Genomic DNA, 26,529 nt, shown 5'->3' with positions numbered 1-26,529 from the left:
GGAAACTCAGACAAACAGGGTGAAATGAGTTGTCCAGAGTCACACAGCTAGTAAGAATGTGAGGCCAGATTTGAACTCAAGAAGATGAATCTTCCTGACTCCTGGCCTAGCACTTTATCTAGTACCCACTTTGCCACCTAGCTGCCCTCCAGTTATTATACTTAAGTACATTTCTTTCTTCAAAGAACTATTATCATGTGAATATAGTTTATACCTTCTGTGGAACCTTGGTCTATATTATAATCTTTTCACTACATTAGGTAACTTTTCTGCCATTATATAATTGCAATACAAATATTATCATCATTATTCCCTTTCTATCAGTGCAAAAAGCTGCATCTTTCCAAGGCTCCTGACATTTTCTATGAGACCAGTATAAATACAAATAAAACTGTCCAATGGGAAACATCTAAACTATAAAAGAAATTTGAATTTCTACAATCTGACACTAACTTTTACATCACATAAGAATTTTCCATAGAAGCCACTACTTAAATCCTACTACTCATTGTAAAATAAAGCAATAAAATTGTATTAGATACCTTGTTCATGGCAGAGATGGGCAACCATCCATTCTGCCTTTGGGCTAAGTCCAGTACTGGAAGCACAGCTGCTGCTTTATGTCCCTCTGGGTAATTCTTTACAATTGCTTCTACCCTCTGTATAAAAGAAAAAAGCACCTGTCATATCCAAATGAGTCAATGTTTTCTATATTAAACATCATGTAATTTATTCATACCTTGTAGTTTTCTGGTGTGAAATCAAATGGAGTATCTGGGTTATTTTCAGGAGTATCTCTGTGCTATATAAAGAGGAAAAAAAATAATTTAAAGCAAATTGCTTAAAATGTAATTTTCCCGAGTATTTCATGCTTTTTAAAGTCCTTATAGAGGCAACAATATTTTAAAAATCAGCTTTTACACACCAACTGATGATATGTTCTTCAATACCCCTTCCACTTAGCAATGTAACTTTCAAACGCTCCATACCTTAGTAAATGAATTGCCATGTCCCCTCCCCCACAAATCACCTAACTGGTCAAGCTTCTACTTATGAGCCTTTTTAAACTTTGCTACTCAAGTCTTTGGACAATAAGGCCCATACTCAAAGCAAGCCAGCCTTCCTAACATTGCAGAACTTGCCAGATCTTGTGCTCCATTGGCATAACCCCTCTGAGAACCCAGGGTCATCTCCACATTAAAGTATCTAAGTAGAACTTTCATAGAGATCATTGCTATTAATCCTTAAACTGGACATTCTTTAAAATCCACACAACATTCCAGTCAATACTTCCCTCCTCCTTACTTCACAAAGTTCTTATTTCCCTACTAGACTAAGCTGCATGAAGGCAAGAATCATGTCTTACTTTATAATAATTTTCCCCAACACATAGCACATCAAGTACAACTCTATACTCAACAAATGTTTGTTGACTTGTTTTTTAACACAATATAGTTAACTATAGTTGAACATGATAGCTAATCTTCTGGTGTTAATATATTTCCATTAGCTTGTACAGCAATGACAATGGCAAATTGTGCATTTGATTAGGATGAAAGGAATTCCTTATGAAGACTGACTGAAAAATTAGGGCTCAATTCTAGACATAGGGAAATGAGTATGATTTTATCAGTCTATAAAATTACAAATGACATAGGTTAAACATGGATTTTTTTCTTTCAAATTCTGGAAACACTATGAACATTCCCTTGAAATTTTGAGACTTCATCTTAGGGTAAATAAAAGAAACTATCTTATACAGAATAGTTGGGGAATAGGGTCTTCAAAATATTTGAAGATTATAAAGCACATCTAGTACTAATATGAAATTATCCTGAATACAATTTAATTTGTTAATGAAACAAGCATTTATTATAGCACTTTACTATGTGTCAGAAACTACTGAGACTTTGGAACATGAATACAAAACAAACTAACAAAGAACCCAATCCCTGCCCTAATCAGAAAGTACATCAGAATCTGATGGTGTGCTTTGGGATTATTACAATGCACATCAAAAATCACGGTATCCTTGATATGTAAAAATATCAGTTGAGACATAAATTAGTACCTGCTACATTAATTTGCAATAATGATGAATAAATTTATGAAATTATGCAAAGGAGTGATAAAAGGCTTAAGTATAAGCAGGTTCGGAAAACATTTAGATTAATTCATATATAGTAGAGATTTGTAATGAATGATTAAGGAAACCTAGGGATTTTTTGGAGTAGATTCTTAACTTTTTTTAAAAGTAGATGCCATGGAAAGCTATCATGTCCTCCCATAAAAAAAAAAAGGAATCCTCCCTTCCCTTTTTGTCCTACAATTACAAACAGAATACTGAGTTTGATCACTGAATCATAAAATGTTAAGAGCCAGATGGTATCTCAGACATGTCTAGTCTCCAGTCATCCTGCTCTATATCTTGTTACTGGACCCTTATGGCTCCAGGGGAAGAAAGTGAAGCTGGTAACTTTGCACAGCCCTCTCTCACTCAAATCCAATTCACTTGCAAATCATGGTGTTACCTTCCCGATGTCATGGTCCTCTTTGAGAATTATGGACAAAAAACAATAATATGTGAAATTTAAATGCTTATATTGACTTTTCCCAATCTAATTCTTTTTTTTTTCCTTCAATTCTTTGACTAAGGCAGTTAAGTAACTAATACTCAAAACTTGTCTGGAAATTGCTATAATGAGAATACTGACAGTATTTAAAAATGAATTTTTTAAAAAAAGCAATTCTGCCTAAACATTTGGGTATTTAATTAGATATTATTTAAATTAATCATATAGGATTACCCTGTTTACAATTTAAAAACTTTTTTTTTTTGGCCAGGTAATCAGGGTTAAGTGACTTGCCCAGGGTCACACAGCTAGTGTGTGTCAAGTGTCTGAGGCCAGATGAGAACTCAGGTCCTCCTGACTCCAGGGCCAGTGCTGTATCTACTGTACTACCTAGCTGCCCCTGCAATTTATAAACTCTTTAGGGGAAGTGAAAGTATCTTCTCTCCCCATATACTATCCAGAAACAGAAATTAGCTTAACATTAACTGGCTTTATTCTTTCTCTTCAAAAAAACACAGTACATACACTTCAATAATGTCCAAGAAATTGCATATCAACAGGAAACCATTCTCACACTGAGATTAGCATTTAAACAGAACTACCACCCAAATATTTTTAGATGGCAAATAAAACATCCTAATAATTCCCTCAAGATACCAACTTTCAAAGATTTCAAACTTTCAAGGAAGGAAGGCACTGTGCTAAGCACTTTACAAATATCAGCTCAATTGTAATATTAATCTGCTAGTTTTCAATTTCACGGAAATAGCTTGGGGGTGGCGGCAATACATAGAAATTTGTTGAAGTAAAGGCCTGAAATATTTTTCATTAACAGTCCAAGAATCATAAAAATACACTGATATTAACCTCTATATTAAACATAATAAATTGTATATGTAAATAGACATTTATGGATCCTTAAATAAAGCCCCTTGCTCAGAAAAAGGGATTACAGTCTTTCTGAATGCCAAATAAAATTTATCAATGTAAAATAATATTCATAATAAATAGAAATATTTTGGGGAGGGGGGCCAATTATGATATAAAGACAAAAGACCTCTTTGTTATAAAACTTGACTATCCCTGGGAACCAAATCCAACAAATCACATGACCACTGGACTAGAGACATTCCTATGCTAATAGAAACTAAAGCCAGGAGTCTTGGAGAGTAGTCCAATTAGGGCTGTCCCTAGTGAGCAGGGTCTTTTAAGCAGTATCTTAAGAGCAATAAAGAGGATCAATAGTCAGTGTAAACCAATGTACTGAGTGTCTAAAAACCTTGGGAGTAATTAATAAATGCTATGGGTTTGACCCAAGTTTTCAAATGTCTGCCTTTCCATTTCTAAGAAATAATCTAGGAAATGACTTACCACAAACAAGGCTCCTCCAGCTCCACTTTGACAGCTGTTTTGTGTAAGCATCTCATCTGTCTCCCCTACAAATAAAATTAGGTTTAGTAAATTACATGCCTTGGGCACAATTTTACACTTTTCCCAGACCCAGATTAGAAACAGTATAATCACAGAATTTTAAAGCTGGTTGCTGAATTCAAACCTCAGCAATGATCTAGTCTAATTCCTCATTTATCTGATAATGGAATGGCTAGTCTGTCTTTTTCCACTACAATTTGTCATGTGGAGTGTCAATGTACCATTGACAAAACTTCCCCTTATGATCAGTCTGAATGCCAGTTTCTCCCAATTAAATAAAGAAGCTTGGATCACTGTAAACACGTCTTCATTCCATAATAAAATAGATACTATTTTGCAAGTGTCAACTATGCTACCCTTCAAATCAATTAAGTAACTCCGGTTTAGAAATAGTACCTATAAATTAGCTACTGCACTAATTGATGTTTGACGTGATTTGTTTTGGAAGATATCAGATTGATTATCCTCTACTTCATTCCCCTAGGGCACAAGCAGCAATGCTATTGTTATTCCTACAGCTGGTGAGAAGTAAAAGCCTCCTAGCAACAAAGATTCTTAATTGCAGTAACCTACAAAGACCGAGGAGCAAACTTCAGCTACACAGATAGAGCCACAAAAAGGTTGTATTGTGTAAATTCAAATTCAGTGAGTTTTAATAGCAACAGTCAGTGGACCATCCCTTTCAACCTAACAGTGAAGTGCAACTCACCGAGGATAAACAAGAAGCAGAGAGGAGGTAAGGATTAACAATTACCAAGGAAAAAAGGATTTCAGCTAGGAGAAAATAGAAGGTGGAAGGGTTGGTATTTAGATGGACCAGTTGGTTTTATTTAAATATAAGATAACTGAAAAAACTTAAGGGATATAGTGGAAGACATTGACTTACAAGATGACAGATTGAATCTCCTTAGTATTAACTTGTCTCAACAGTTTTTGATTACACACATACCAATATCTCTGTTTTCTCTTCCTACTAAATTTGTCATTAACAGAATCTGGAATTTTAGAGTCAAACAGAATGATAATGTAGGATATGGAGATGAAAGTACAATGAATAGCTAAAAATTATCTCAATACTATTAAAAACCCAACTTTTAAAATTTCATTGTAAATGTGACTACCACCGGACTCTTCATATACAATAATCAATTTGTTCAACAAATATTTAGTGAAATCCTATCAACGCAGGGAGGCAAACTAGATGTCACAGTGTATACAGTGCCAGGCCTGAAGTTAGGAAGACTCATTTTACGGAGTTCAAATTTGGCCTCAGACACTTACTAGCTGTGTGACCCTGGGCAATTCACTTCACCCTGTCTGCCTCAGTTTCCTCATTTGTAAAATGAGCTAAAGAAAGAAATGGCAAACCACTCCAGCATCTTTGCAAAGAAAACCCAAAATGGAGTCATGAAGAGCTAGTCACAATTGAAATGAAAGAACAACTGATCAATGCAGGGTCCTGTGCTGGGCCCTAGAGGCAAGACATAGCTTTGAACAGAAAGTTGAAAACCTTACCCAATAGTAGACTCCCTAAAAAGCAGAGTGGAGCAAAAAGAACACAATGACTCCATAAAGCAAGAAATATTAAAGAAGAAAACAAAAATAACATTTTGTGTTTTTTACAAGTTGAGATGAAAATAATAACTAAAATTAGAAAAAACATTGAAACAAAAAAAGTAGCATTTCAAAGTGGATAGCAAGTCAGCTTAGTCAGGAAAACATGGGTCCTCCGTTTGACAAGTTGAGTTGTGTGACTCTGATTAAAATCACATCATTTCAATTCCCAAAGCATCTGCAGAACATTTTCTGCACTTGTCCAGGGATTTTCCTCACCAGGAGTTCCCTATAACAATGAAATTGAAGATAAGATCTAAGGAAAAAATTCAAACAATTGCAGGCATTTAGAAAAAAAAATTTCCCTTGATCAAAAAGCTGTAGTGGTTCCTTTCCATTCATTTAATCTTTCTACACTTTACAATCCACCCAAACTTGTTTTCCAGACACAATTTCTCATACACTACCTCCTGGCCTTTGTCTTGTACGCATACACATATGTATGTATGTATGTATGTATGTCATGTACATGTGTCTGTATCTGTGTGTGTATCTCTCATGTCTGGAATGCTCTTCCTTCTCACCTCTGTTTTTTGGAATCCTAGTCTCTCTTAAAGGCTCAGCTCAAGTGTCATCTATTACATGACAGGATTTTCCTGATCATCCCAGCTGTTAAGTGTGGGCTTTCAAAAATGTTACTTTGCATTTACTTTCTTGTACAAATAGTTTCACCCTCCCCCTGCCCCTGAAGGAACCATTTTATTTTTGGCTGTGTATCCTCTGCTACCTAAGCACAATGCATTGCTTATTGTAGCCCACTTAGTAAATGTAAAAGTAAATGCAAAAGGTTTTTTAAATTTGGGATTGTTATTTGACATCCATTCTGACACAATTTTCTCTTATTTACAGAAAGAACAGACCATTGAAATCTTCCTGCACTTGCACATTCTTGTGTAGGATGTTTTACAACCACAAGGATCTTAAATTCTTCAAGCTAAGGCATACTCTATTGGATAATAGCTACTTCCTTATGAAGTTCCCTCATGTTACCACTGACACAGAGAGGTGTGGTGTATCATATATCCCTCATTAGACTATGAGCTATTACAGGATAGGGACTGTCTTTTTCTGTATCCCCAGCACTTAGTATGTAGTAGGTGACTAACATTTATTGACTGAGATCATAGATCCAGGGAAGTAGTAAAGTATACTTCCTGTTTCTCAGATAGCTAAGGTTGCTAGATGAGAGACTTCCAGATAGTGAGTTGTTATCATGCCTATGCTAATATACACACTATACTCTCTGATATCCTAGGATCTGAAGTCTCTCTCCCTTACTATCCAGCTGAGTTCCAAAGCCCCTGCCATACACAGTCCCATGATTTTCTCCATTTCCCTTTAACATGAAGCTTCCAGATCAACAACTTCTCTCCCCTGTGGTAGAGAAACTAATGTAATCTACCTGGAATAACTAATAACCTTAATGTCGAGAGAAAGAGATAAATTCTAACAAAACCAAAACCTGGCTTTTAAGTAGCCCCAAACACTTACTCTGAGAAGCAGACATGGTGCAGTGGATAACAACACTCTCTGTGTGAGAGATGTGATAAGCAGACTCCCTAACCTAATGGGACCTCAATTCTCCCATTTGTAAAATGGAGATGATAACTGTATTACCTACCTCAGAACTGCTTCTAGGAAATCTATATAAATTTGAGTCATTCAGATATGAGTGACAACAGCTACTATATACAGCACTTTAAGGGTTATACAGTACTTTATATGTCTTCTATTTGTTCATCACAATAACCCTGCCTATATGCCTAATTTCTGCCAGGCACTGCACTGAAAAGTAGGGACATAAAGAGAGATGTGCCCAGAAGAAGCTCTGCATATTCTACTGGTTTCCATCTTGACCATGCAGAGAGCAATAGCTCTGAAGTAAGGGGACTTAGGTTCTAATGTTTACTCTGAAACTTACTGTGTAACCATAGACAAGTCACTTTAACTCCCTAGGCCTCAGTAGAATGAGAAGGTTGGCCTAGATCTATTAACTGCTAAATGCCAGACCAAGGTCATTCCTGACTCCAAGACAGGAAAACACTATGCCTCTCAAATCTGATATTTTGATTGCTTCAGTGTTTCTGAAGAAAAATATAAATCTAAAAAAAAAAACTTAAGAGAGAAATTAACAGTTACAAGAGATAGGTTAGATAGACAAGAATAGGTTGGCCTTTCCTAAACTATGCTGTTCCTGACAGGGAAGAGTACATATCTACTATTTTATATTATCCCTCGTGCTGCTCTTCCATTAATGCATACAATCAAGAATGTATGTTAAATAGAATCCATCATTTCCAGTAAATGGCTGGCTCTGGAGTTACATGGTTTGTTCATTGGTACTATAGCTGATCAATTTCACATGCTATTAAGTTTACCAAGATTGACATCAGCTTTCATTCACTGGGCAGCTAAGTAGCACACTGGATAGAGCACCAGATTTGGAGTCTGCAGACCTGAGTTCAAATGTGACCTCTGACACTTACTAGCTGTTATGACCTGGATACTCAGTTCTCTTATCTGTAAAATGAGAAGGAGAAGGAAATTACAAGACCACATCAGTACTTTGTCAAAGAAATCCCAAAAGGGGTCACGAAGAGTCAGACATGACTGAAACTTCCAAACAACAATAGAAATTAACTTTTTAGCAGTCTTGCAAATTAGCAAATGCAATTCCACTTGCTGGAGCCAAAGGTAAATTTTAGCAATAATGCTTCAAATTATCTGATTCTAACAACACAATGAAGTTCCAGCCCACAGACTTATAAAAAGATATTGTGTATTAACAGGGACTCTCAATTTCATGCATGATCTTCATCTGCTCTACTTTTGTATATGGAAAAGGACATTTTTGGGGGGGTTTTGGTGTTTACATTTGGAATAAAAAAAAATTAAACTTCTTTGAAAAAGCTTTTGCCTGACTTTAAAAAGAGAAAAGGGGCAGCTAGATGGCACAGTGGATACAGCACTGGCCATGGAGTCAAGAGGGTTCAGCTGATCAATTTCACATGCTATTAAGTTTACTAAGATTTACCAAGATTGAGTTCAAATAAGGCCTCAGACACATAACACTTACTAGCTGTGTGACCCTGGGCAAATCACTTAACCCCACTGCCTAGCCAAAAAAAAAGAAAAGAAAAGATATAACACTATTATGACCTTCTAATGTGCTATTATAAAAGTACAGCGATACTTAACAAAATCAGTACCCCTCAATTCACAAAACTGTTATTAAGTGGGTACACAACTGCCTTTCAATGCTGTCTTATAAATTTATATTTAGCATCTAAAGCAGTTCACTTACATCACCACATTTATTCTCAAAACCATGTTAGATGAGCAAGGAACAAATTATTTTAACCATCATTCAACTAAAGGAAAAACCAAGATCCTAGGCATTTGAATTAGCATTCTTTGATGGACAATCTCAGTTCTATCTTATGTGGGTAAGAGAATGGTTCTAATACCAATTAGAGGTAGGCTGGTGGAGAAAAAAGCCTACTCAACCTGGGCTGACTCCAAGTATATAAAGTTTTTCCACTAGACTATGAAATGTTTACAACCCACTCAATAAGTTCCAAATGAGAGAAGTATAAATGTTTACAGAAAATCCAAATAATTTTCCTAGTAAGAACATGTCCTGATATAAAGCAGAAGTAATAATGTAGGTTCCAATTCCAGCTTACTCACTTTAACAACCAGACTGCCTCAAAAGGAATTAAGAAAATTTTAGGATTCTCTACAGTATAGTTTGCAGCACTATGTTTTTTAGAGAGCTTATTATTTCCTCTCAGGATTGATATTCCCTTACAGCAAAACTAAGAGCTCCAGAAATGATAAAATTAAAGATTTTATATTTTAAAGTAAACCATTTTGAGTTAATATTTTCTATTCTGTTGCTTAAAGAAGCTATCTACACATCTTGTCTTCATTCCTCTCACTAACTCCATACTTAGGATTACAGATTTAGAACTGAAAGACACCTTTAAGATCAGCCAGTCAAACCTTTTTACAAATGAGACAATGAGACCTGGAAAAATTAAGTTACTTGCATAAAGTCACACAGGTAGCAAATGACTGAGTTGAGATTTGAATTCCAATCCTCTGACTCCAAATCCAACATTCTTTCCACTATTCTATTGTGACTAGTATTGAACTTGCAGTCTACTAAATCCCCCAGATCTTTTTTTTTCTTTAAAGATGAAATAATAGTTATCCTCTCCCAGCTTACTTTTGGAAAGCTAATTTTTTTAACCAAAATATAACATTAAATGTCATCTTATCTTCAGCTCAATATTCTACCTAGAAAGACATGATCTTGTCCTTCAATCTGCAATCTATCCATCCTAGCTTTGTGTCATTTGCAAATCTGATAAGCATGCCATATAGAGGCTATCCCCCAGATCTGATAAAAATGTTCAATAGCACAAAACCAAAATTAAATCCCTGGGGCACTCTCTTAAAGACTGCCTTCTAAGTTGACCATTAATGACTATTAACCATTAATGACTACTTTGGGGTTTGACCACTAGTTATGAGTTAATATGCCAGGAGTTAAAACTAAAAATAGCAGCTGCCTAAGTATTATTTTTAACTTCTTGATCTATAGTACTTTTTCATTCAGTTCTTAGCATTCCTCACCATGCCTCCAAGTGTTACGACATTTATATTCTATATAGACAACTCTTGGTTTTCTATTTTTAATGGCAATAATAGCTACATTTTCATTACAATTTATTTTTAAAAATCCTACAATAAAAGACCTGTGATGTCATCCAAGTTTGCACTCCTTCCACCAATACAATTCCTCCATGCTTCCATACAAGGTTTCATAAAATTCGGTTAATAGTCATGAATTATGGCAATGCATTTTTTCCCTTTTCTTATTTTGTATTTAAGTTTTAATACTTAAGTTCATAATATATTTTTCTTTTCTTATTGTGTATTTAAGTTTAAAATAAATTTAATTTAAAAAGCAAAGCAATTGATGTTCCATGTCCAAGCTTTCGTTCTGGTTGTCCCTAAACAGGAATGGATTCCCTTCTTAACCTCTCCTGGTCCCCCTAACTGCCGAGAAACCCCCTCCCAAAACTACCTAATATTCATTTTTGTATAGGTTCTATGTAAATTTATGTGTGCACATATTCTCTTCCCATTCAAATACAAGTTTCTTGAGGCATTTTTTCATTTTTATCTCTTTATCCCTAGCACTTAGAGTAGTACTTTAAACCTAGTAAGCATTTAATAAAAACTTACTGAAAGATTAATCTTTGACCAATTGAAACTTATTTACCTAATTTACATCTTTTATCTACAAAGTCAAGGAACTCCTCTTTCAGGTAATGAATTACCCCCATAAAGAATCCCACCTTTATTCATAGAAGGTCAGAAGTAAGAGTACAAAACAGAACCGATAGCTGCACTGTATCTTCAATAAAACTAAGATCATCACATTGTACTTTACAGGCTAACTACGCCATTTGCTTCTTCAGGGTACACTGCATCCAAATCTTTGCCTCAAATATGTACAGCATATGGCTTTCTAGAATCATATTTAAAATGCTAATAAATGGCATTCTGCTTACGATCAGTGATCCAACAGTATTCTATCTGGGAATGGTATCAAGGAATGCTTGGGGCATTTCCTCAAAACCTAAAAGGTTAAGAAACATTCCATGAATATCACATCATTATCCATAAATTTATCTCAATGTTCTCTATATAAAGTAGTATTTTCTTTTACTTGGTCAATGATAATCACCTTCAAGCATCATGGGTTATCTTCTAAATTATTTTTACTTAGTCCATACCTTCTAATGATTTTAGACTTTGATCTCCATCAATTTTCATCTTCCCAGAATTTGAGTCCTAATCTCTTGAGACCTAGTCTAGAACTTATTTTATTTCTCCTTTTCTAGCTTTGTAATTTTTTAAGATGCAATAAGAACTATGTGTAATATTTTAGGCACAGTGCATTTCACTTTACTGAGAAAACAGAAATCATTCACTATAACCTCCTCTCCTACATCTCAAAACTCCTTGACATCATCCCCCATTCTCTCTTCCTTTCCTCTCTTCTAATAGAGGGTGCCCTTTTTTTTGCCAAAGTCAACTCTTTTACTTGTATCTTAGATCCTATCCCCATTCTATTCCTCACATCACCCCTACATGGATCACAGGATCCTAGACCTAGAGCTAGAAGGGACCTCAGAAGTCATGAGACCAACCCCTTCATTTTACAGATGAGGAAACTAAGGTTCAGAGAGGTTAAGTGATTTGCCTGTGGTCACATGGCTAACAACTGTCAGAGGCAGCTCTAATTCACACCATGCTGACTCTTGAGTTCTTGTGTTGGACCTCCCTCTATTCACAGTCAAATGTCTAGAAAATGCTATCTATACTTGTGACCTCCATTCCCTTTACTCTCACTCTTATCTCAACTGCCAGCAGGCTGGCTTCTGACCTTATCACTTAGATGAAATAGCTCTCTTTAGAGTCAGGAATGATTCCTCCTTTAATTGCCCTATCTAATAGGATTTCTCAGTCTTTATTCTTCTGGCATCGTATTCAGCATCTGACATTGCTGACCACCTCCTGCCTCTTGAAATGGTGTAAGTTTCTGGAACCCTTCTCTTCCCTGGTGCTTCTTCTCAGCCTCCTTTTCTGGATCATCACCTATAGCCCATCACCTAACTTGGATCCTCTCCATCCTTTCTGAGTGATCTCATTAGCTCCCAAGGACTCAATAATCTCTATGCAGATTCCTCCCTGAGTGGGCACCTGCGTGTGTGTGTGTGTGTGTGTGTGTGTGTGTGTGTGTGTGTGTGTGTATATATGTGTGTTATATATATACATGTTCAGTCCTACTCTTTGTTCTGAGCTCTAATCCCAGATTAGCAATTGTCTAGTAGATATTTATAACTGCATAAGCAGCTAAAACTCAGTATGTCCAAAACACAATTCATTATCTTTCCTTCAAAATGCACCCTTTTCTGTTATTTCTGTCAATCACAACACCAACTTTCTAGCTAAGTCAATAAACATTTACTAAGTATCTATTATGTGTCAGGCACTGTGCACTGGGAATGTGAGGAAAGGCAATACAGTCGCTGGTCTCAAGGAGCTCAGTTTTAACAGAGGATACAAACAAACAATAATGTACAAGCAAGATATATACAGGACAAAATGGAGATAATCATAGAAGCATTTAGCACTAGCATTGAGGGATATCAGGAAAAGCTTTTTGTAGAAAGAAGGTAGGATTTAGCCAGAAAATGAAGGAAGTCAGGGAAGCCAGCAGACGGAGTGGAGAGAGGAAAAATTCCAGGCTTGGGGAACAACCAGTGAAAATGTCCTAAGTCAGAGTAGTCAATGACTATAGTAATCTACTATTTGATAAACCCAAAGACTCCAGCTTCTGGGATAAGAACTCACCATCAAAAACTTCTAGGAAAACTAGAAAATAGTACGGCAGAAACTAGGCACAGACTACCTAACATCTTACACCTTATACCAAGATAAAGTCAGAATGGGTACATGATTTAGATATAAAGGCTGATAGTATAAGCAAATCAGGAGAGCAAGGAATAGTTTACCTGTCAGATTTATGGAAAACAGAAGAATTTATGACCAAACAAAAAAGAGAGAGAACATAACAAAATGCAAAATGGGTTATTTTGATTCATTAAATTGAAAAGATTTTGCACAAAGCCAACGCAACCAAGATTAGAAGGGAAGTAGAAAGCTGGGAAACAATTTTTACAACCAGTGTCTCTGATAAAGGCCTCATTTCTAAAATGTATAGAGAACTGAGTCAAATTTATGAGAATACAAGTCATTCCACAATTGATAAATGGTCAAAGGATATGAACAGGCAGTTTTCAGATGAAGAAATTAAAGTTATCTTTGGTCACATGAAAAAATGATCTATATCACTATTGATTAGAGAAATGCAAATCAAAACAACCCTGAAGTAGCATATCACATCTATCAGATTGGCTAACATGACAAAACAGGAAAATGATACATGTTGAAGATGTGGGAAAATCGTAACACTAATGAATTGCTGGTGGAGTTGTGAACTGATCCGACCATTCTGGAGAGCAATTTGGAACTGTGTCCAAATGGCTATAAAATTGTGCGTACCCTTTGATACAGCAATCCCATTACTAGGTCTATATCTCAAAGATATATAAAAATGGAAAAAGGACCCACATGTACAAAAATATTTAGAGCAGCTCTTTTTGTGGTGGCAAAGAATTGGAAATTGAGGGGATGCCCATCAATTGGGGAATGGCTGAACAAGCTGTGGTATATGAATGTAATGGAATACTACTTGTGCTACAAGAAATGATGAGCAGGTGGACTTCAGAAAAATCTGAAAAGACTTAACATGAACTGATGCTGAGTGAAGTGAGTAGAACCAGGAGAACATTGTACACAGTTAACAGCCACAATGTGTGATGACTAACTTGATAGACTTAGCTCTTCTCAGCAATGCAAGGATCTAAGACAACTCCAAAAGACCCAATGAAAAACGCTATCCACATCCAGAAGAACAACTATGGAGTCTGAATGCAGATCAAAGCATACTATTTGCTTTTTTTTTTTGTTCTTCTCTCTTGTGGTTCCTCCCATTGGTTCTAATTCTTCTTTACAATATGACAAATGTGAAAATGTTTAATATGAATGTATACATATAGCCTATAACAGACTGCATGCTGTCTTGGAGTGGGATATGGGGAGGGAGGGGGACAAAATTTGGAACTCAAAATCTTGTGGAAGTGAATGTTGAAAGTTAAAAATAAATTATTAAAAAAGAAAGAAAGAAAAAGAAAAAGAAAGAGAGAAAGAAAGAAAGAAAGAAAGAAAAAGAAAGAAAGAAAGAAAGAAAGAAAGAAAGAAAGAAAGAAAGAAAGAAAGAAAATGTCTTAAGTCAGGAGATAGAATGCTATGTTTGAGGGAAAGCAAGCTGGAAAGGTAGGAAGGGCTCTGAAGGTCAAACATGATTTTATATTTGATCCTGAAGGTGACATGGAACCATTGGAATTTATGGAATAGGCAGTGATCTGCTAAGACCTTTGTTTTAGGATGATCAATTTGACAGTTATATGGTAGGGAAACTAACCAGGAGGCTATTTCAAAAGTCTAGTTGTGATGCAAAGACAACCCAGACCAGATGGTGGCAGTGTCAGAGGAGAGAAGGCAGCATATGTGAGAGATATTACAGAAGTTGAAACAATAACTGATATGAAGGATGAGAGTACTAAGGAGGCAGTGATGACACCTACTGAATCTGATGTCTGTTTATAAGACATTCAGTTAGAGAGAACCAAAAGGCAACTGGAAATGTAAGAATGAAGGTAAGGAGAAAAATTAGGGTTAGCTAAGTAGATCTGAGACTCACTGGCACAGAAAGGCTAACTGAATCCATAAGAATTGATTAAATCACCTAGAAAAGTAGTACAGAGAGAGGCCTGGGACAGAGGCTTGGACACCCATGGTTTAGGAAGCATGACTGGGAAGAATAAATATGCTGCAAAGAAGACTGAGAAGGAGAAATTGGTTAGGTAGGACAACCAGGAGAGAGCAGTGTCACAAACCCAGAGAGGAAGGAGTATAAAGAGGGTGAATTGAGAAAAGGCCATTAGAGCTGACAATTAAGAAATCACCGGTAACTTTGTACAAAACAGTTTCAGTTGAATGATGAGGTCAGAAGTCTGAGTACAAAGTTAAGAGGAAGAGAAGTAGAGGCTTTGAAAATAGATGGCCTTTTCAAAGAGGTTAGCCACACAAGGGAAGAAAACTATAGGATTTGACTTCAGTTGAGGTCAAATCCTCTTGCTTAGACTATTGCAAGAGTCTCCTAATTGATTTTCCGGCTGCTAGTCCTCCCTTCTCTGATAATTATAAAAACAATATGCTAACATAGCAAAGCACACGACATATACTCTCACATTTGATTCTCAAAAATAATCCTGAATTAGGTGCTATTATTTCCATTTCATAGATGAGGAAACTGAGGCTAAAAAGGGTTAAATGACTTGCCCAGAGTACCTTCCAGATATGCAACGTCACCAAACCATCTTCCACTCACCTCCTTCTTATATTCCTAAAGCGCAAATCTGAGCAAGCTATCAAAAATCTGCTGCAAGTTAAAGTATAAGCTCCTCTGTTAGGAATTTAAATCCTTTCACCACCTGACTCCAGCCTAGCTTTTCAGGCCTTATTACAGAGTACTTCCCTTCTCGGAACTCTACTTGCCAGTCAAATAGCTCTCTCGCTGTTCCTCATACATGCCATTTCATTTCCTGTCTACAGGCCTCTGAGCAGAGCACTACACTACTCTTTATTTATGCTTCTTTGAATTGGTAGTTTCCTTCAAAGCTCAGCTCAAGAGCCAGCCTCTACATAAGACCTTTCCCAACTGTTAGCACCCCCTATCCCTGAAATTATTTTGTATACATTTTGTATTTGCTTAGATGTGTACACATGTGTATCTCTCCCAAGCATAAAGTAAGCTCCTCATTTTGTTTGTCTTGTATCCCTAATGCAGGGTACAGTGCTTAGCAATAGTACTTATTAAATGCTAATATTTTGGTTTTATTTCCAATACATTCCTGATAATTACTGAACACTTAAAAACCTGAGGTAAGGAAAGAAAATAGTCCAACATGATGACTTTTTCTTCTAAAACTACAGGGGAGAGTGGAAAGAACTATGGACTGACCAAGATTCTAATCCCAAATTATGTCTGTCCTAATTATCTTCTGTATCCAAACACCTTAAAGACATCATAAATATTTGAGCTAGAAGGGACCCTACACATCATTCAGTCCAAATCCTTCATTTTACAGCTTCTAAACTAAATCAAAATAAATCCACCAGCAGTCAAAGATTGATAGCAAATTGAGAATTTAAAACCAGGTCCAGACTCTAAATACAAGCCTTTTCCCATTACACCACACATCTGCCAACAGCTATATGACCTGTGAACTTCAGATGCCTCTTTTATAAAAGGAGAGATGCTGCTACTACCTGAATCCATGGGTTGCTGTTAAGATTGAAAACTGAATAATGTATCTCAAGAGCTTTGTAACCATAAAGTCCATGTTGTCCTCTCTTGCTCTAACAATTATTATAATTGCTCCACATCTATAAAACAGAACCCTGGAATTCTTCTCTTTAACTACAATCTCTTATCCTTCAATATCTCCTTCTGCCTCATCTCTCCTAAACCTAAGTTTCAACCTCAGTGTCACCTCCAGTTCTTCCACCCCCTCCCTTCTCCATCATTCCTATTCTGGCTTCCCTTCTTTCCCCCTTCCTAGTCTTGACCCTATCATCCTCACTACCACACACTTCACCCTCCTTATATTGGCCCCTGCTCTACCACATATATAAGCATGCACAGATCTCCAACTTGATCTTGCTAGTCCATCAAGGTACTGTGCTATATTGCTTCTCCCTTTCCCAGCCAAACTTCTATAAAGGATTGTCTGGACTCTCTGACTTCACACACACATCCTCTCCTCTACTCCCCTCCAATGTTGCCAAAAAATCTCAATTGCTAAATCTAAAGCCCTTTTCTCAGTTGTCCCCTTTCTCAAACACCCCCTCCTCTTGGGCACTCTCTTGATCTTTACTAGTCTGCTTATTACCAGCCTCAGTGCTGCTCAGCCTCCTTTCCTAGACTGGTATCCCACTGCCATTAAGTATGGGCTCTGTATTGGGTTTTCCTCTCTTCCCTCTACATTCTTTCTTTTGGTGATCTCATCAGGTCACATTTAGTTTTTGTTCAATACTCATCTCTATGTAAAAGATTCTCAGATGTATATACCAGTCTTAAATCTCTCTCTCTCTCTCTTGAACTCTAAATCCTGTATTACCAAGTGCCTGCTAGACATCTCCACCTTTAAGTGCCACACGTGTTGCAAACTCAATAAATCTAAAATGGAATTAATTTTCCCCCAAAACCTATCTCTACTTCAAACTTCCCCATTTTTGTCTATGGCAAGACCAATCCTTCCAGCCACCCAGTTTCAAAACCTTGGAGTCATTCTGGGCTTTTCCACCTCCTTGAACTCTCAGTCAATTAAATACCAAATTTTATTTGATACTATCTCCATGTAGTTTAACCATATCTCCACCCCTCCATTCACACTGCCCCCACCCTAATTCAGACCCTTATCACCCCTCATCTGGATCATAGCAGTAGACTCCTAATTGGTCTCCCTGGTTCCTTATCCCTCTCCAGACAACCCTCCACAAAACCATCAAATTGATATTCCTAAAACACAAATCTGACCATGTTAAGCCCTCTGCTAAAAAAACTTCAAAGGCTCCCTATTACCTCTAAGATTAAAAATGTTAAATCCTCTGCCTAGCATTTAAAGACCTCCACAACCTAGCTCTCACCTAATTTTTCACTTCTATTTCATTTTATTTCCCTTCACAAATTCTGTTCCAGTCAAAACTGGCCAGCTAGTGACATGACATTCTATCTAATACCTCTATACCTTTTCACAAGTAATCCCTCATGTCTTGAATGTACTCCCCTTTCACCTATACCTCAGAGTCCCTGGCTTCCTTTAAAGCTCAGTTTAGGTGCTATCTCCTACACAAAGACTTGACTGATCTCCTTCCCTCCTTTTTAAAATGCACTCTATTCTTGAAGCTACTTTGTATTTATTTGCCTGCATATAGTATCCCTTCAGAACACAACCTCTTTTAGGGTAGGGCATTTCAGTTTTTCTATTTGTATTCCTGGCATCTAGTACACTGCTTTCCTTGTAGATAGTGGGTGCTTTAAAAATGTTTTGTCAAATTGAGTAAAATACTAAATACAGATACATGAAAGCTGAAATTAATATGGTTGGCACCTTCAGAGAACTGATGATGATTCACAGTTCCCTTGCCCGGGCTGCAAATTTTAGCTCTAAATCCAACATCGATAAGCATAATTCTTATTATTTTCCCCTAGACTTATTACTCTGCCCTTCTCAAGCTCATGTGCTACTTTTCTGCCCACTCACACAGCTGTATGAGATAATTCTGTTGTGGTCCCATAAACTATGCATCATTTCTCTAACGGGAAGAGCTTAGTATCATCTACATATATGGAGATTTCATATTTCCACCTCTACCCTCCAAGATCATTTATAAAATGTCAAATTTGCTCCCAGAACTGATCCAGAGATCATAACATTTCTTCACTCAGATAAGCGTTCCTTTATCCTATTGTCTTCTGTTTTTTAAGACAGTTTGCAGTTCATAACAAACATCTACCCACTCCAATTCCATAACTCAATTTTGTTTTGTTTAGGAACCACTGGAATTACATAAACGGGTTCTCTTTTGCCCACATACTCCCTCAAATAACTCTTAACAGATTAGTGATTCAAAAGTTTACTATATATAATATATATATATACACACACATACATATACATATATATATACATACACATACACACACACTATCCTTCCCCTAGCAAGTTAATACTTTTCCTATAATTCACTATTATTGGAGAATTAGATGTTTGAAGGAACCATGGGTTCAATTTGAAACTGTATCTTAAATTACATAGAACATTAGAGGTCATCTAGTCCAAACTGAATAATGAATTCTTTCTACATCATTCCTGACAAAAGCAATGAGATGAACACTTCCAGTGACAGGGAATTCAATATCTCTCAAGAAACAGTCTATTTCTGTTTCAGAAAGCTCCAATTATTATTCTTCCTTATGCTGAAGTTAAATCTGTCTTCCTGTAATTTCTAACCATTGGCTGATTACTTTTTTAGGACTGTATTAGTCTAACGTGTCTATATTGCAGACCACAATCCTTCAAAAACAAGGCAACACAAAACATATTCAAGGAACAAGAGATTGTCCCCTTATCCATGATAACCCCAGTTCAATGGCTCATTAATAGGTATGTATAAATATTGGCCTAAGGACTACATTAAAAAATGGACCCAGTATTTTCCTGATTCAGTGGCACCTGCAAACAGTCAAATCTCTAAGATCATGGTAAGTCAAAAAATTTCCCACCAGATGCAACCTCTGGTTATGGTCATATTTGTGACCTATGGTTCTCGCCAATAATTCTGCAAGATAAGGTGATCCCCCCGTCAGTCCCACAAGTATTTTCCAGAAATAGGACACAAGGTCACCCACGCGCTGCAGTACAAGGCGATGCACAGCTAGGACGCCCCCTATGGGGACAAAGGAGGACTGGGCGGGCGTGGGCTGGCTGCCCCGAGCCTCCGTCGGGGAGGGATGGTCTCTCGGGGACACGTTCTGTTGTCAACGTTAGATGAAGCCCAGAAAAATAGGCCTAGAGAGGCAGCTCCTGCCTCCTAGTCCTCCCTGACCGCGCTGGGAAGCGGGCTCCTGGGGCACCTCCGCGGCTGACCCAAGTTAAAGGCCGCCCGCCTGCGGCCGGCGTTCTCCCAGCGCCCCTGGCGGCGGTCACCCCCAGGAGCAAAGCAAGGCCGCGACGTCCTTGCCGGGCTTGCAGGCCCGCCTAGTGCGCGGGAGGCTGCAGCGCCCAAACTGAAGAGAGGGTAGAGGACGGGCGGCGGCTGTGCAAGAATCCATCCCGAGCCTCCTTACCCAGTGGGCGATGAGACCGGCGGCCCCCGCCCGGAGTGACGAGGAGAGGAACATGGCGGCTCAGATTCTTCGGCTTCCCCCAGCTGAGTCCGAAATCCGCAGGCACGAGCCCGGAACGCACAGCGTGCGCGCTCTCGACACCTATCCCCGACCACCGAACGGAAGGGCCCGGGCGCGTCGCCGTCGCTGCTCCCGACGCCGCGGGAGGACGAGCGGCCCGGGTGCGGCTCTGCTCTGCGGCGGGCTGGCTGCGCGCTGCAGGGAGGGGCCAGCGAGGTGGGCTCAAGGTCGGCGAAGATGGAGGCGCCAAGTGAAAATGGGCTGTCAGGGAGCGGCCGCCCCTCTCCCCCTCTGCGATTTCGCGGACGGTCCCCCTGAAGAGCTTTCCATGGAGCCCTTCAGTCCAGTGGAAGAAGAACATGTGTCTAATTTCCTGAAGTCTTATAAGTTAAATAAAAACTCCACTTGGTGCATCTCAAAATACATATAAATCTTTATTAATTAAAAAAAAATTCATTATTGCTTGGAGGACTAACACACAAATCTCACTTCTGTCTTTTAAAAAGCCCAATCGAAGCTAAGAACCTGGAAACAAACATGGAAACAGTCCCTCCCTTCAGAGAACTTAACTGGAAATCGGTTTCCCTTTCAAACAGATTAAGGTCTTTTCTTTTGCACTTTCGCTTTCGGGAGTGAACCTTGCTTGTGTTGACTTAAAGAGTTCTGATTTTGGAGGGGATGGGAACACTAACTTTATTTCTTGGATTTGTCCTTAGATAAGAGAAAAGAGAAGTCTGATAACTAGTGAATAAGTAGAAATATGAATGGAGTACCCATTAGCTGACCTGCAATGAGACAGTCTTGTAACTGTGCCTGAAGGCAAGCCTAGAATTTGAAAGTAGACAAGAACATACGAGTTAGAAACTCCAATACTGGGTTTGTTTTGCTCTGAAACAGACCATTCATTTCACTGTAGGCCACCAGGAAGCAAAAAAAACCAGAAGAGCTTTTGGATAGAGGCACTGGCAGGAGGCAGCTAAGTGGCTCAGTGGATAGAGTGCTGGGGCTGGAGTCAAAAGATCTGAGTCCAAATATGGTGTCAGACACTTATAGCTGTTTGACCCCGGACAAGTCATTTACTTTAATCCACTGGTGAAGGAAAATGGCAAACCACTCTATATCTTTTGCCAAGAAAAGACAGTACTGTCCACACGGAGACAGGACACAACAATTGGCCTACAAGAAACCCTAAAAGCTAAGCTAGGTCTGGAGAATTTGAAAGATTATTTTGGGAAGTTTATGCAGCATTCAGCCTGGGATTGGGCAGTTGTCTTTTTTACCCACTTCTCATTTACTATGGTAAAGAATTCTGAATTTGTATATTTTCTTTTTGCTTGTAAGTAAACCCTAGAAAAGGAATTCTGGGGGTTTGAGTCTATTGCAGACCGGAAAGGGAAAGGGAATGGGTGCCAGAAGGAGTAAGTATCCAACTTTTTTTTTTTAATAAAGATTAGAAATCCAGTGAGGGAGATTTCTGAACCCAGGCTGCTGTGCTCAGGGAAGAGGGAGATCAGAAAACACAGTGCCTTCAGCTAGATTTTTAAAATGAGATGTAAAAATTAGGAAAGACAAAACCCCAGGTACCAAAGATTAGGTCCAACTTGGACTTGATCTGAGAAAGAACTGATGTTATCAGCTACTTCCAATCAGTGAGCCTTAATTCTGCCTTCTGAGGCCTTGAAGGATAAACCTGATCTCTCTTCTCTGTTAAAAACAAACAACCCTGTAATTATTTGTGCAGTCCTGGTGGAGCACCAACACCCATTGAGGCAAAAAGCCTGTTTCTGTCTTTTCCTGGGCTGAGACTGGCTGGCTCACTCACCCAACCTCATACTAGCAGATCAGGTTGATTCCTTAGAGAATCAGTCACACAGCTATAAATCAATCAGTTTAATAAATCAGTAAACAAGTATTTATTAAGGAAACTAAGAAATATAGTAGATAAGAGTGCTGGATCTGAAGTCAGGAAGACTAAAGTTCAAATTTGGCCTCAGACATTTACTAGCTATGTAACCCTGGGCAAGTCACTTACCTTCTGTCTGCCTCAGTTTTCTCTTCTGCAAAATAGGAATAATAACTTCTTTTATATATTATAAATATAAACCCTTTCCAGATTTGTTGTGGAGATGTTTTTAAAACACTTTGCAAATCTCAAAGGGCTATATAAATTCTAATTATCATCATCATTATTTGCCCTAAATGTGCCAAGAACTGTGCTTAGTATTGGGGCTACAAGTACAGGTCAGGAAACAATCTCTACATGCAAGGAACTTATATTCTAATGGGGAGACAAGAACATATATAAACATATATAATATAAAGTGAAAAAATACAAATTACATATAGTTAAAACAAGGTAGATTGAGAGGGAAGGCACTGCCATTAGGGTGGGACCTTTCATGCCTTGAGGTAACCAGAAAATCATATCAATACAGCTAGGGGCTGTGGGAGCTTCCTCAAGGCACCCCACTCCTAGGCCAATCAAGTCCTGTCTTTGTTGCCTTTTAGGAGAAATCTGACCTAACTCTTAGTGGGGAGGGGCACAAGGAACCCTTGTGGATATTCCTCCTATCACAGATCAGGTTATTTTATCCTAAAGGCAATAGAAAGCTATTGTAATTGATTTAAGTAGAGGAATCACTTACTCTGATCTGAGCTTGAAGATAGTCAAATGACTTTGGCAGCAGTGTGGGGGATGGACTAAAGTGGTGAGAGACCTGAGGCAGACAAGCCCAATCGTAGGCTATCCAAATAATCTAAGCAAAAGGTGATGAGCCCTGAACTAAAGTGGAGGCAAAAGTATAAGTCTACTCACAGACCTAGATCACACTCTCCCACCAATGCTTACAATGTCGTTGGAGGCAGGGGAGGAAGAAGAGTAGCCACAAACAATAATATATGTATTTTGTCTATCACAAAGCAAAATTATTATAAGACATTAGCGAATGGTGTTTCCTACATTTCACATGTTGGTCAAGACTACTCCTGTACTAGTCTTTCTGCTCTCCTGATGGATGAAACTCTTCTGCCACTTTCAGAATAATTACTAAACCTGCAAACTGTAGAACTTCCCAGTCTGCTCCCTGGGCTAGAGGGAGTGTAATGTGTAATGCTCGTGAGATAGCATAAGACTTTCAGTGGAAAGCTGCTATTCTTTTTAAGTTTGAAATCTAAGTTATAGACTTTGATAGGATTTTTCCACTTGAGCCATACATGGCGGTAAAGTCAGTCAGTAAATATTTTTTAAGTACCACCTATGCACCAAATACCATGCTAAGTTCTAGGGATACAAAAATATGTACAAACAGGCTATGTACAGGATAAATAGGAAATAATTAAGGGAGAAAGTACTCGAATTAAGAGGGGTTGCAAAAGTCTTCTTGTAGAAGGTGGGATTTTAGTTGGGACTTGATTTGTTGTTGTTGGCAATTGGGTTAAGTGACTTGCCCAGGGTTACACGGCTAGTGTCCAGTGTTTGGTCTGAGGTTAGATTTGAACTCAGGGTCCTTCTGACTTCAGGGCCAGTGCTCTATCCACTGTGCCACCTAGCGGCCATCTAGCTGTGCTTGAGCTGGGACTTGAAAGAAGACAGTGAAGACTAAGAGAACCTCTGGAGCCTAGAGATGGAGTTCCTTGTTTGTGGAACAGCCCAATGTCATTGGATCAAAGAATATGTGTTGGAGAATGAAGTATAAGAAGACTGGAAAGGAGGGCTTAGGTTATAAAGGACTTTAAATGCCAAACCTAGTATTTTACATTTGATCTGGAAGGCCACTGGAGTTTATTGAGTGTGAGGGGTGGGAAGAATGACAGCACACAGGAAAATCACTTTAGCGGTTGAATAAAAGATGAGTTGGAGTGGGGAGAGACTTGAGACAGATAGCCCCCTCTAGCAGGCTATTGTAACAGTACAAGCATGAAGTAATCAAGTGTCATCAGAGTCATGGCAGTATTAGAGGAGTAAAGGGGGCATGTTAGAGAAATGATGCAAAGGTAAAATAAACAGACCTTAGCAACAGGTTGGATATGGAGGGGTGAAAGAGAGTGAGGAATACAGGGTGACTCCTAAGTGTGAGCCTGTGGACTGGAGGATGGTGTTGCTTTTGACAGTTTAAGAAGTTTGAAAGGGAGGAAAGTTTAGGGGAGAAGATATTAAGCTCAGTTTTGGACAGGTTTAGTTTACAGTATCTACTGTAAGGGCTCAGATGAGGTTGTTTTACATAAATTTGTAGTGGACCCACTCAGAACAGCTTCAGGATTTTCTTTCAGTCAATAAAACACTGACGTTAAGAAAGAGGTAGAACTTTGCATTTGAATACAATGATATATATGTTATAATATATACCATATTATATTCCATAAGCCTCCTATTCAATCTATGTATCACCAGCTTCTTCAACAAATATTATGACATTGTTTCAAGTACCCTCACTATTTTGAGGTTTCCTTCCTTTGGGTATACTTCCGTTAATCAATGCCCTTCCAAAAATGCAGGAGGCAGCACTAGAACAATTCTACAGATATAGTCTAACCTATTAAAAGGCTCTGTCCTGGGCCCTCTTCTCTTCTCTTTCCATACTCTCTCATTTAGAGCCCCCATGTTCACATCTATATGCAGATGATTTCTGTATCTATATACCCAACCCTAGTCAATTTCCTGAGTTCTTTCTGGCATCACCAACTGCCTACTAAAGATTTCAGACTGGGATGTTATGCAGGCATCTTAATCTCAACATATCCAAAGCAGAACTCATTATCTTTCCCCACCCAAACCCAATTCTCTTCTGCACTTTCTTTTTACCATCAAAGGCATTACTATCCTCTCAGACTCCCAGGTTCTCAACATCAGTCTCATTCTCTGTTCTTCATCCTGTCTTCACATATCCAATCAGTTGTCAGATCTCTACAGCACCTCTTGGATATGCCCTTTTCTCTCCTTCCATTCACACAGCCCTTATCCTTCTCCTCTTACCTAACCTTCTAATTGGTCTCCCTGCTTCTATTCTGTTCTCTGTCCAATCCATCTGCCACATAGCTGCCAAACTGATATTCCTAAAACACATATCTGGCCATGTCACATCCCCTGCCCCCCAAGCAGTAAACTCCAGTGTATCCCTGTTACCTTTATGATCATATATAAACACCTCTGTTTGACCTTTAAAGCTCTTCACTACTTTTCTTCTTATCTTTCTTGTCTTCTTAAGCATTATTCTCCTCTACAATTCAGCCATACTGGTCTGTGTACTATTACACACACACACACACACACACACACACACACACACACACACACACACACAGAGTTTCATTTCCAGTTTCTATACATTTATACTGGCTGTCTGTCCTTCCTGCCTAGAAAGCCTTCCCTCCAAGTCTTAGTGTAATACAGCTTCCAATTAAGCCTGGGGACATTTTGCTACCTGATTTGTGCTGAATATATGGAGGGAGAAGTGGCTAGCTATTAATTGGCTGAGAGAATGCTGAGTTCGATGCTATGCACCAGATCTTGACTGTGGTTCCTCAGTACTTAGATTCTTTCTTTCTGGCTGTGTGTAGTATTTTTTCTTTGACCTGGAAGCTCTGGATTTTGGCTATGATGTTCCTGGGTGTTTTCATTTTTTTTTTCCCAGGAGGTAATGAGTAGATTCTTTCTATTTCCACTTTGCTCTCTAGTTCTAAGGGATCTGTACAATTTCCTTTAAGGATTTCTTGAAATAGGATGTTGAGGCTCTTTTTTTTTTTTTTGTTCATGGCATTCAGGTAGTTCAATAGATGGAATCCTACTAAAGCTGCCCCCAGCCCCAATATTCTAACTTCCTCATGGTCCTCACTGAACAGCAAGCACATCCTAATTTAACTACACAATCTGGCTTTAACCACACCACTGCCCCCAGACTCAATTATAGGCCTCACTGAACATCAGACCCACTGCCCTCCTAGCTTGCCACTGCCCCCAGACTCAATATAGTCACTGCTCCTACCTACGCACTGCCCCCCCAACTCAATATCCTAACTTCCTCATATATGCTTCACTGCCTCACTAGAACAGCAGCCATGCCCATGAACTCATGCCGCATTAGAACAGCAGGCATGTCCATGTGATGAAATCCTAGCCACCGCCTCTAGCTAGCCAGTGCCCCCAGTTTCATTCCTTATATTCCTCACAGAAACAACAGGTGTGGCCATGCATTTAACCACAACCACAACCATCTAATCTCAGACAGGACCACA

At 38.5% G+C, this 26,529-nt stretch overlaps 1 protein-coding gene and 1 long non-coding RNA gene across 2 annotated transcripts in view; one reads left to right on the top strand and one right to left on the bottom strand.

The window, feature by feature from the left end:
• The window catches only part of LOC144456988 (uncharacterized), a 36,446-nt gene extending 26,960 nt beyond the window's left edge, over window positions 1-9,486 (top strand). The window contains exon 2 of the long non-coding RNA XR_013486242.1: window positions 4,489-9,486. This is a non-coding gene — a long non-coding RNA (uncharacterized LOC144456988). The remainder of the gene's footprint in view (window positions 1-4,488) is intronic.
• Window positions 1-20,369, bottom strand: part of NDUFV2 (NADH:ubiquinone oxidoreductase core subunit V2) — a 41,449-nt gene extending 21,080 nt beyond the window's left edge. Inside the window, 5 exon segments of the mRNA XM_020985534.2 lie at window positions 543-659; window positions 740-802; window positions 3,945-3,976; window positions 3,979-4,009; window positions 20,239-20,369. Coding sequence (XP_020841193.1) covers window positions 543-659; window positions 740-802; window positions 3,945-3,976; window positions 3,979-4,009; window positions 20,239-20,292 — 297 coding nt within the window. The 5' untranslated portion in view covers window positions 20,293-20,369.
• Between the last annotated feature and the right edge of the window lie 6,160 nt (window positions 20,370-26,529).

This window comes from Phascolarctos cinereus, unplaced genomic scaffold (genome assembly GCF_003287225.1).
Source record: "Phascolarctos cinereus isolate Bilbo 61053 unplaced genomic scaffold, phaCin_HiC Scaffold_4;HRSCAF=312, whole genome shotgun sequence".
NCBI classification, from domain to species: Eukaryota; Metazoa; Chordata; class Mammalia; order Diprotodontia; family Phascolarctidae; genus Phascolarctos; species Phascolarctos cinereus.
Note: the sequence above shows the minus strand (reverse complement) of the source record. Positions and strands in the feature narration are given on the sequence as shown.